At 35.9% G+C, this 12,817-nt stretch overlaps 2 protein-coding genes across 2 annotated transcripts; one reads left to right on the top strand and one right to left on the bottom strand.

The window, feature by feature from the left end:
* Positions 1 to 1,024: 1,024 nt before the first annotated feature.
* Positions 1,025 to 1,972, top strand: LOC102954013 (olfactory receptor 5T2-like). The gene has a single exon (XM_015540525.2). The coding sequence runs from the start codon at positions 1,040 to 1,042 to the stop codon at positions 1,970 to 1,972; it is 933 nt and encodes a 310-aa protein (XP_015396011.2). The 5' UTR covers positions 1,025 to 1,039.
* Positions 1,973 to 10,670: 8,698 nt separating this feature from the next.
* On the bottom strand, positions 10,671 to 11,618 carry LOC102953717 (olfactory receptor 8H1-like). The gene has a single exon (XM_007088811.2). It carries the CDS (start codon positions 11,616 to 11,618, stop codon positions 10,671 to 10,673), a length of 948 nt encoding a protein of 315 aa, XP_007088873.1.
* Positions 11,619 to 12,817: the final 1,199 nt, after the last annotated feature.

The raw sequence follows: 12,817 nt of genomic DNA, 5'->3' as shown, positions 1-12,817 counted from the left end.
TAAGTGTAATGTCTAGGTGCAAAGATTTTTGTTACATTTTTAATTACTGATTTTCTGAATTTGTTACTTTTATATAATAATTACCTAGTTATTCATTCACTGAATCACAAATCAACATTATATAATCAAGTGTAATATACTGAAAGAAAAACAGATTTCCTATTTTTTTATTATAATTCTTTCATTTTAAACATAGAATTCTGAAAGAATAGAAAAACATACATTATCAATAATGTAGACCTCCAAAACCCATACAAATGACCAAATATTTATCTTGCAAAGAATAATATGTATTTCAAAAACACATTGAATGAAACACATGTTGTCATAGAATTTTATATCCAATCATGGTCCATATTCTTGAAAACAGTCTTGGTTTGTTCTGTTCAAAATAACTTAAGGGAGTTAGAAAGCTTTTAGATTTAAACCTCTAAAATATTACTATCCAATTGGCTGTTAACCTGTCAAACTAACCTAATTTAGTATATTCTCTGTTTTAAATTAATTTGAACATTTAATTTCATTAACACATTTTCTTCAATATTTGTTCCAATGTTTTGAGAGAAATATTAATGTCATAATGCTATAGGTGAGTAGATTATAGCAAATCATTTTACACACTTGCTGAAACGTTTAGAATTCTGATGTGAATTCCAATGTTGTGTTCATTGATATACTATCTTCCGTTTTTATGTTATAAGAAAAACATACATAGCAGTGCACTGTGCTTTAATAGGAAAACAGCTAATAGAAATCAGTTGTAAATCACCCATTTGGCCTCAGTTTTAGAAATGACCTAAGTTGAGCCGGTGAGTAAAATCTCCAATCTTCCGTTTAATTCTACAGTGAGTGCATTCAACCTTTGATCCACCGTCCTGTCACTGTCTCCTCATCAACTAATGGGATATTATTCATTGCCAAGAAATAAATACGAGGACAGAGTTCACTTTCCATGAGTCACACGAATGGCTACTTTTATCATATTAATATGAATTACAATTGTATTAATATCTTCAAGTTTGTTCCATGAGGTATCGACATGAAGAATGACACGGAAGTCACCATATTTGTACTGAAGGGTTTCACAGATAAGCTTGAGCTGCAGACAATCTTATTCTTCCTGTTTCTAGCAATCTACCTCTTTACTATGATGGGGAATTTGGTTTTAGTTTCATTGGTCATTGGGGATTCCCGGCTCCACAATCCCATGTACTATTTTCTAAGTGTGTTATCATCTGTGGATGCTTGTTTTTCCTCAGTTATTACTCCAAATATGTTAGTAGATTTCATGTCAAAGAATAAAATCATTTCATTCCTTGGATGTGCAACACAGATGTTTCTGGCTGTTACCTTTGGGACCACAGAATGCTTTCTCTTGGCTGCAATGGCATATGACCGCTATGTCGCCATCTACAACCCTCTCCTGTACTCAGTGAGCATGTCACCCAGAGTCTATGTGCCGCTCATCGTTGCTTCCTACGTGGGTGGCATTTTGCATGCTTCCGTACACACCGTGGCCACATTCAGCCTGTCCTTCTGCGCATCCAATGAAATTAGGCATGTCTTTTGTGACATCCCTCCTCTCCTCGCCATTTCTTGTTCGGACACTCACACAAACCAGCTCCTGCTCTCCTACCTTGTGGGCTCCATTGAGATCGTCACTATCCTGACAGTTCTGATCTCGTATGGTTTCATTCTGTTGGCCATTCTGAAAATTCATTCTGCTGCAGGGAGGCGGAAAGTCTTTTCTACATGTGGCTCTCACCTAACTGGAGTGTCAATATATCATGGAACCATCCTCTTCATGTATGTGAGACCAAGTTCCAGCTATGCTCTGGACCATGACATGATAGTGTCAATGTTTTACAGCATTGTGATTCCCATGCTGAATCCCATTATCTACAGTTTAAGGAACAAAGATGTAAAAGAGGCAATGAAAAGAGTGTTTCAAAAAAATTGGTTTATCAATTAATTGTATTGTTCATATTAAATTTACATTAAATTTCACATTAAATTTTAAAAAATTAAGAATGACGTATATTGTCTGTAGTTGAAGAAGTTACAATAAAAAATATTTTGTTTGTTTTTAGTGTCTTTCTCTTCTTGGACATTTTCAATAAAGATCATAAATAAAGGCTATATATGCTCTCATTTAGCATCTAGTATATGGTACCAGTTCTCCCAGAACCAGGATTCACAGGTCCAGGAATCCAAAGGTTGAAATGGGAGTGGTACCACTCACTACTATCCTTAGTGACCCCCCCCTACAATTTTGCTTCCTGTACCTATAACCTTACAGTTCCAGGATCAAACATTAGAAGAGGCAATGAAAAGCAATTTCAAAAGAAATTAGTTCATAAAAAAGGATATTTTTACTATTTTTAACACTTATTTGTTTATTATCTTTTTTTTTTTTTTTTTTTTTTTTTGAGAGAGAGAGACAGAGCTTGAGCTGAGGAGGGGCAGAGAGAGAGAGAGAGAGGGAGACACAGAATCCGAAGCAGGCTCCAGGCTCTTAGCTGTCAGCACAGATCCCGACGTGGGGCTCAAACCCAGGAACTGTGAGATCATGACCTAAGCTGAAGTCTCTTAACTGACTGAGCCACCCAGGTGCCCCAAGGACATTTTTTCCATTAAGCAAAACTGAAAAGTATGTTGGATGTCTGTCCCTGGTTGTAAGCACATTGTGACATGGAATGGAAGAATACACTAAGTTTTTCACTTTGCCAACTGCATTATCTGGCTTCCAGCCCGTAATTTCGGAAGTAGTAAAAATCTTCTTTAAGTCATTGGCAGAAATAAAAAGGAATACATTTAAAATGGTTTCCACTAGATTTCAAAATGTATTCCATTTATTGAAACATGTAGAATGTTCAGGTTTTGAGCGTGGATGATTAATAAGATGAAGACAGAATAAAAAGGCAAGAAAAAGAGAGGGGAGAGAGGGAGGAAGAAAGAAAGAAAGGAGATCAATGTTATCAGTTATATCTATGCTGATTCTGAAATTTCATTACATGTTCAAGGTGCAGAACTGGAATGCCAGGTAAATATTGCACTATACATGTGGCATAATCTAGAAAGGAGATATGTGAAATTACCCCACTGGATGGGACTTAAAAGGGTATATAAATAGGTGAAGGGGATTAGGAGAACACTTATCTTGATGAACGCTGAGTACTAAATGGAATTGTTGAATCGCTATACCCTATACCTGAAACTAACATAACACTGTATCGTAACCACACTGGAATTAAAATTTTAAATAAATAAAGAAAGAAAGAAAGAAAGAAATTTCCACTTCCACTTGGGTTTAGAAAGCTGCAAATAATGTTTTTAAAAATCCAGGCAACCTACACAATTATAACTTTTCATGAGTCTATCAGAAAGCAGAATTTGCAAACATCCAAGTAATCTGAATCGAAAGGGGAGACAAGTTCCTCCAGGAGGAGATGAGACACAGGAACTGTTTCACCTTTGTACTAGGTGGGAGAAAGATGTAGCCGCCAGGCAAGAAGGTAGGAAGAAAGTAACTAAATTAAATATATCAGGGGGCCTAGGTGGCTCAGTCAGTTAAGCGTCTGACTTGGGCTCAGGTCATGATCTCACGGTTTGTGAGTTCGAGCCTCGCGTCGGGTTCTGTGCTGACAGCTCGGAGTCTGGAGCCTGTTTTGGATTCTGTGTCTCCCTCTCTCTCTGTTCCTCCTCCACTCATGCTCTGTCTTTCAAAAATAAATAAAAATGTTATTTTTTTAAATATATGTACGTATATGTGTACATGAAAGCCAGGTTTGGGCGATTGGGAAAAACAGAGGAGACTAGAAAGAGAACTTTTGGCTTCACTGTAGTTTTCTCTGCAGCCTCCAGCCAAAAATAGTAAGAATAGCTCATAAGAATCATAATAAATCAACTTTTTAAAAGCAGGTGTTGCTGGGGTCTTGACTAAACATTGAAATTACTAGGTTGAAATATCTAGTAGAGACAGTAACATTAGATAAGTGAGTATGTATTTCATCAGATGGATGGAAACCATGAAGAAGTGTCCAGTGAAACTCTAGAAATAAACACACACTTACACACTCACAGTATCAGAGACAAATAATTCCTTCAACGGGTTCATCAGTATATCAAAGAGGTTGAGAAACAGGCAGAAAACTGGAAGATAAACTACAGGATTAAGCCAACAGAATGAAAGCTATAGAAAAAGTGAGAATAAAAGTATCTAATAATCATGGCACAATATCAAAGAGTCTAATATCCAGAACAAAATAGAGAAGGAATTAATCAGAAGAAATATTTAAAAAGATAATGGCCATGACTTTTCTAAAATTAAGGGAACATCGGGGCGTCTGGGTGGCTTGGTCGGTTAAGCGTCTGACTTCAGCTCAGGTCATGATCTCACGGTCCGTGAGTTCAAGCCCCGCGTCGGGCTCTGTGCTGACAGCTCAGAGCCTGGAGCCTGTTTCAGATTCTGTGTCTCCCTCTCTCTCTGCTCCTCCCCTGTTCATGCTCTGTCTCTCTCTGTCTCAAAAATAAAAAAATAAAAAAAAAAAAAGAAAAGAAAATTAAGGGAACATCGAACCATGGGTCCAAGGTCAGTGGACCCTAGACAGGAAAAATACAAACAGCAAACCAATCAACAAACAAAACACACCTAGACTCATTAGTCCCACTGATTAATAATGAAGATAAATAGATAATTATGACAGCATTCAGAGGAAAATGCATGTCACATACAAAGTAAAAATTATATGAATTATAGAAGATGCCATCAGAAATGATTCATACCAGATATAATGAAAAAACATTTAAAGTAGTGAAAGATAATCACTGTCAATCAGAATGTAATACGCATGGAAATATTTTAAAAATCTTTAAAATATAAAAAACAAAATAGAATCTTTCTGGAAATAAATATACACACACTGAAATAATTTATAGCCAGGAAACTTATGTTTCAGCACTTTTCCGGACAATGGAAGCATGATAACAGAAGAAAATTTGTGTCTACACAAGGATATGAGTAATACCAAAAATGTTACAATGAAGATAAATTTAACACTTATTGGACACTTAATTATAAGTGCTTTAAAGAATAGATGAGGTAAAACTATGCTGATGCGTTATTGGCTTAAATCAGGCATAAAAGTAAAATTTGTGACAACAAAAGAAAGAAAAAGAGAGAAGAATTGGGTCTTTACTGCTTTGGGTTTCTGACATTAAAAGTTGTATTTTATATTATTTTAGGTAAACTGTACTATACTAAACATGCATATTATAATTCCCGTGGTCACCATTGTAAAGACAGAAGATACATTCCCACATCAGTAATGAAAGAAGGGGCGCCACTTTGTCCCCAGAAATAGTAAAAGGGTAATGATAGAATAGTATAAACAACTCTGTTAATAATATTGAAAATTAAATGAAACGTGCAGTTGCATAAAGATAGTCACTTCGGAAGAAACGGGTGACCTGAACAGTCCTATATGTATTAAATGAATTGAATAACTCCTTAAAAGTCTGTATGAAGAAAAATAGGGGAATTGCTTTCCCATTGTGAAAATTGCCCCCTTCTCCCAGACCGCAATGTGCAGAGTGCTGGGTGAACCCTCTTCACTGATGCACAAGAGGACACATCCGGGCGACACCAATTCAACAACATAGAAGAAACCCAGGTCCCAGGATGACCTGGTGAAAAAGAGCCATCCACAAACCTTAGCCAGTTAAACTCTGCAATGTTACAACCGAGGGTACTTGTTTTTGTCTTTGTTGGGACACTTGATTTCTGAATCCCTTCATTACACTACCATAGCCTGTGGCCTGACTATTACAGGTTCTCTCTCCAGAACCATACCATCATCTGATAAATTGTTCTTTCTTTTCCAGAATCTCTCTTTTTGTAAGTAGGACTGTACCCGTTTGAGAAAATTTAGCTAGTATCGTCAAAATCACGCTGCCTTCCATCAGCAATTCTAGAGTGCGGGCAACATACACCTTTTAACAGCTCCTGGTATTTTATTTAACACTTGCTTTAATATAACAATGAATTCTATTTTTTCACCTCTGAGAAAAGTCTCTGAGTTCCAACGTGAGCTTGTTCTTTAACACGGAGTACTTATGAACCAGTTACTTAATCTCTTTGTGCTCTAGGTTTATTAGCTGCAAAATGCAGCCTTCAGATACAGCTGTTGAGGCTGTTCCCTAGGTGATGGGGGTATGACATTGAACAAACAAGTAAAAATCCTGCGCTCATAGAGCTTACAGGATGCAAGGGCAGAAGAGGAGGGATACAAGAAAGAAAAGGCATGAGCTAAATACATAAAATGTTAGTTGGAGAGAAAACATTATGGGAAACAAATGGAGCATGAAAGAGGGCTACGAACGGGTACAATTTTAAATCGGGTGGTAAGGGATATTCTTCAGAACAGAATAAGGACCAAGTCATGCAGTTGTCTATGAAAAGGAAGTGTCAGGGTGAAGAGGAGAAAAGAGAAAATTCCAGGCAGTATGAAGACTAATGTGTACAGGCAGAGTTAGGAGGGCATGTTATTGAAACAAAGTAAGCATGATGGACAGAACACAAAGGAATGAGTTATTATATGTAAGGAGTGGGCACAAGATCATTTGGGACCAATAGGTGCTTGTAAAAATTTTGGTTTTTATTCTTAGTGGGATGAGAAGTCTGGTAGGATTTGTGAAAGTGGATATGATCCAGTTTACTGGTTTAGGTATCACCCTGGCTTTTACAGCAAGATCAGACTCATGATGGGTAAGGCCAAAGTGAAAGGCTGCAGCAATAATTCTGAGACCAGGTCCCTTGGGCCAACGTGGTGACAGAGAATGTGCTGAGAGATAGACTCTAGATATATTCTGTATCTAGAGTCAACATAGTATGCAGCTGAACTAGGTGTGATTTTCTATAAAGAAAATTATAGGATTATTCTTACATCTCCACCTGAAGGGATAGAAGGATTGCTTTCTGTTATGTGAGATTAACATTTGGATATTGCTAGTACCTACCTAAAAGTTATCTTGTGAGGATATGTTATATCCTTTGAATATTGTCTGGCACATGATAAGTGCTCAACAAAATATGTTATTACCAACACTATCAATTACCTGGAAGCAGGCACAGCTTTTCATATTTTTGACATGCTCTTTTTTTCTAATGTCTTTTTAAGTTTATTCCGAGAGAGAGAGAGAGAGAGAGAGGCAGAGAGAGACGGAGTAGGGGGAGGGATGGAGAGAGACAGAGAGAGACAGAGAGACAGAGAGAGAGAGAGAGAGAGAGAGAGAATCTCAAGCAGATTCCACACTGACAGCGTGTGGCCCAATTCAGGGCTTGAACTCACAAACCCATGAGATCATGACCTGAGCTGAGATCAAGGGTCAGTCGCTTAATCGACTGAGCCACTCACACACCCCTCATATTTTTGACATATTCTATTCTACTTTTATTTCTTTAACATATTTGTATTAAATAGCATTTTGGCATGGCACCATAAGCAAAAATAATATGTCTTAAATTATGTCTAGACCACATTTTACATAAAATATGATATGCACTTACGTCACAGGGAATTTTATAGGGCAAACACAAACAGTCTAAATCTTTCATATTGTGCATAGTTTATAGTTACATGTATGTAATGCATAATGCTTTCCAAATTATATTATAAAAAATTACAGTAGTCCTATTTTAATTATAAATTTAATTTAATTTAATTAGCATGTGTTCAACCTAAGTGCTGTCTACACAGTCACAGAATCTATTGGCCATCTTTGCCAATTCAAGCCAGCAGAGTGCATTTCCTAATCACGGAAGTAGACCTAAATGAAAACAAGGTGAAAAGATAGTTTATAAAAAAGATCAGAAAAATGAAAAGACCCGTAAATGTATTAAATGACATAGTGCATGTAAAAGACAAAAGAGCAGCCAAAAAGTATATTATTCAACAATAATATAGTATTTATCATACACTTGTTATCAACAAGTGTTTATCATACACTCGTCACCAATTGCAAACAAAAACAGGTAACAATAGCTCTAAAGAAAGAGTCTAGACCACATGGATATCAAAGCAAAAACTAAGTCATAATAATTTTAAATGGCATGATATATGAGCAGGAAACTTGTAAAATAAATTAAGTGGAGGAAAATAACGCATATTTAGAAGGTTTGAATAGGTTTTTCAGTACTTTTGAATTAGTGAAAACAATTTTTTTACATTTTTTTAATGTTTATTTTTGAGAGAGAGATGGAGCACGAGCAGGGGAGGGGCAGAGAGAGAGGGAGACACAGAATCCGAAGCAGGCTCTGGTTGTTAACGAGAGGGACACGGGACTGGAACTCACAAGCCGTAAGATCATGACCTGAGCTGAAGTCAGACGTTCAACCGACTGAGCCACCGGGCGCTCTGAATTAGTGAAAAATTTTTAAACTTTTAACTTCTAAAAGAAAGTTTACACTTTTGCACTTTATTTTGAACACTTAAAAAAGCATGTAGGAAAAATAATGAACTATAGTTATACAAAAAATGTGATACATTTCAAAAAGTGAAAATGTTATAAAATTATTGCTTGAATGAAAACTATCTAGTTACAAAAGTTTAAACAAAAGAAACAGATACTTGGAAAGTGGAAAAATACATTCTTAACATTTACATAGCAGAGAAAACTAAAACTGTAATTCAGATTATGGAGAGAGAAAATGTAAAAATAAAGGAAATTTCAGCAGTATGACTACAGTTTACGGGTTGCCACAAATTCTGAATTCATTGTCATTTCTTGGCTTTACAGCTTGTCTCTGTTAAAAAATTAAAACAAATGAGTCGAACACTTAATTCAACATTTATTTTTAGTGACCATAGCAAATCTATAAAAATTAGGAGAAAAGCAATGAGTTTTGAGAAAACACACAAAGCTTCAACAAAGCAGCTGTCTACTGAAGCTTATTAAATGTCACAGAAAGGTAAGGTTTTTAAATGTTTAGCAGGTAGCCACCAAAGAGATGTCACTGCATACAGATTTTTAAGTTGATATATTTACATTTCAGATCCAAAGCACTGCAACATGAGACTCTTAATTTTTTTCCCAAATATTCAGAACACGTTCATCTCAGATTTCAACGACAAAGGAATTATCAAAAGTTAAACTTTCAAGTGTATACAGAAAGTGTAGAAAAACACATGGAATATGACAGAAATTTTGCTTATGTATGTAATATACTCACATGCGTACATAACTATAGATCCAGACGAACACACACAAAACTGTTAAAGACTGTTAAGGCATTTCTATTTCCTTCCTCTTTTCCGTGGTTTCCAAGCATTCTCCAATGTTAACATAAACCATTTTAAATCCAAAACTGTGAAGTGCTGAGCTTTTCCTTAGTTGTTTGTCAGTTAAGTTGGCAAAAAATAATTTATAAAACACGAGTGAATATTCTTTAAGAAAAAGCCATTGTGCATTGAAAATATTGCAGGAATGTAAGCCTTCTAATGATAATGGCCCACATTTATTAGGACTTCCTTGAACGCTTCACATCTATTATCTGATCTAATCTTTATAATTAACTAAATAGCCCTGGAATTATTATTTATCTTGTACAGTTGAGAAAACTGAGGCTTAGATTTTCAGTGATCCATTGAGGGTTATACAGCTAAAAGGGTAGCGTAGAATCCAAATACTTGAATGTTTGGTTTCACAGCAAGTTCTCATAATCACTCTGCTAATTTTTTCTCTATATAATAAACAAAATGATTTCTGAAACTGGTATTGTGCCAAAAATGGAGTTCTTTTCCATAATAAAGATCTCTGAAGAACTCTATTCATGGGAATTTGTTTGATAGAGTTTAAAAGATGACTACTATATTGTCTCATTTTGCACATCAGTTGCCCTTAAAACACATGCATTTACCGTAATGTTTATAGAAGCACTATCAACAATAGCCAAATTATGGAAAAAGTCCACATGTCCATCAACTGATGAATGGATAAAGAAGATGTGGTATATATACACAATGGAATACTACTTGGTGATGAAAAAGAATAAAATCTTGCCATTTGCAACAACGTGGGTGGAACTGGAAGGTATTATGCCAAGTGAAATAAGTCAATCAGAGAAAGACAGATATAATATGATATGACTCATATGAGGAACTTGAGAAACTTAACAGAAGACCACAAGGAAAGGGAAGGAAAAATAAGATACAAACAGAGAGAGAGACACAAACCTTAAGAGACTTTTAAATACAGAGAATAAACTGAGGATTGATGGCAGTGGGGGGTGGGAAAAATGAGTGATGGGCATTGCGAAGGGCACTTGTTCTGATAAGCACTAGGTGTTGTATATAAGTGATGAATCCTGGGAATCTACTCCTGAAGCCAAGACTGCACTGTATGTTTGTGCACTGACAATAAATAAAAATAAATAAAAACATTCAACACTGAAAAAAAAACATGCATTTATACCATAGATTTAAAACATATTTCATGGTTTTCAATTACAACATGGAATTTCTAAAGATATCTTCCTGGAAATGTCCGAGATCATATTTGGTCAAGAATGGTTCAATGGAAATACAAACAAGTTAAAGAAATTTTTGGAGAGAGACAAAAGAAATACACTATATGGAAGAAGAAGAACAATGAACTGAAAAGTTGAGCATCACCTATTTCAATTGCCCAGAGCCCTCGCCCTTCCGCATGACTCTAAGGAGAGCATTTTTCACTTCTCTGTTCCTGAGACTATAAATGAGCGGATTCAGCATGGGGATCACAATAGTATAAAAAACAGAAGCCACTTGATCCTTTCCCAAGGAATAAGACTTACTTGGCTTTAAATAAGTAAAAATCATAGTGCCATAAAAGATGGCGACTCCCAGGAGATGAGAGGCACAAGTAGAGAAGGCTTTTTTCTTTCCTGAAGTGGAAGTAATTTTCAGGATAGTAGACAGAATGGACACATAGGACACAGATATTGTGATAAGAGACACCATTAGAGTGGAGCCAGCGACAATAAATATCATGATTTCAATGTCATGTGTGTCTGTGCAAGACAAGGCTAAAACTGGGGTTGTGTCACAGAAAAAGTGACGGATTACATTGGAGTCACAGAAATGCAACCTGCTCATGCAAAGCCCATTGACAAAGGAGTCCACAAAGCCAATCACATAGGACCCAAAGATGAGGTGAGAGCAGAACCTTGCGGACATAACCACTGGGTAGTGCAGAGGATTGCAGATAGCGACATAGCGATCATAGGCCATTGAGGAGAGAAGGAAACATTCAGTGGCGCCCAAGAAGACAAAAAAGGACATCTGGGTGAAGCAGCTCGTGTATGAAATATACTTGGTGGAAGTCAGTAAGTTCTGTAAGGTTTTAGGTGTGATGACAGTTGAGTAACTGAGGTCGAGAAATGACAGGTGACGGAGGAAAAAATACATGGGGGTGTGAAGCTGGAGATCCAGGCGGATGATTAATATCATCCCAGCATTTCCCAGCACAGTAACCAGGTATATCAGGAGAAACAGCATGAAAAGGACCAGCTGGATCTCTTCAGAATCTGTCAGCCCCATAAGGATGAAGTCAGGCACATGTGTGTTATTCTTTCTACCCATAGCTTTCAACTGCTTTCAACTGTGAAAAAAATCAAAGTTGACCCTTAACAGGAATGACTTCAAAAAGTGTGTTTATGTGAATGACATGGCGTATTTACATTAGTGGGGTGTTTCTAGAAATTGATGGTAATGAGTGATTTATAAAATATGACTGAAAAAAATCTTAATTTGATTGCCAAATATAAAAGTGGAAATAAATTCACCTTTGAATACAAGATAATGAAAGCTAACATGTTGAATAATTAAAATGAGCCCAGTCTGTTCTAAGTGCTTCTTTATGTATTTAGTCCATGCGACATATTGTACCCCAGGTGCTACTACTCTTAGCCACATTTTTTATATGAGAAAAAGTTCAAGAAACTTATTCAGAGTCAGAGCTATTAAATGTTGCTCTGTGATTCTACAAGTTAGATTGACTCCAGAGAGCATGCTCATACTACTATATTCTTGTTTATAATTAATTTCAGCAAACCTGAAAAAAAAGTTAGATAAATCATAAATGATGATATAAAAACAATTTTAACGCATCATTCAGTGTCCTTTTTTTTCAATATTATGTAATACAAATGACAAATTTCAAACTTAGAGGACTTTAGTTAAGTGTATTAAAATTGTAGACCCCATATTAGTTTTAGTTTCCAAAAGGTGTGTTTTCCTAATCTGAACATTTAAAATAAAAGTTTGAAAATATATTCATTACCCATAGACCCTGATTCTACTAACTCTATATTTCTGATTCCACAAATCCTGACATTACTTGGGGAAAGTCTAAATGACATGTGTATGCACACTGTTCTGATAATGTCCCCATTATATTTGATCCCAACTAAATTAAGACCTCTAATTTTGGGAGAATAATACTTACTGTGAACCAGAATTGGAGGGGAAAAACCTTTCTTCCAACACGATCCGCCTAGAAGTTTGTCAGCCTCACGTTCTGCTCACAAATCAAATATGAAAAATATTTGAGCTGAAAATTTCTGTAATATAATATTTGTTTTCTTTGAGATAAGTTCTCTTTAAATTTTAGTGCATTCATTTTATTTTATTCTGAAATAAAAAATAATCAACCTGGAAATTTTGTTCAGGTCCTGGTCAAACAGGAAAATTATTTCTAAAAAGAATATCAGGAATCTATTCTGAACATAAGGAGAGCAGAATATGTCTTACCTGTCATCCTGATAATTCCAGGACACCTC

This window comes from Panthera tigris, chromosome D1 (assembly GCF_018350195.1).
Source record: "Panthera tigris isolate Pti1 chromosome D1, P.tigris_Pti1_mat1.1, whole genome shotgun sequence".
Classification (NCBI taxonomy): Eukaryota; Metazoa; Chordata; class Mammalia; order Carnivora; family Felidae; genus Panthera; species Panthera tigris.
This window is presented reverse-complemented; position numbering and strand designations above follow the sequence as displayed.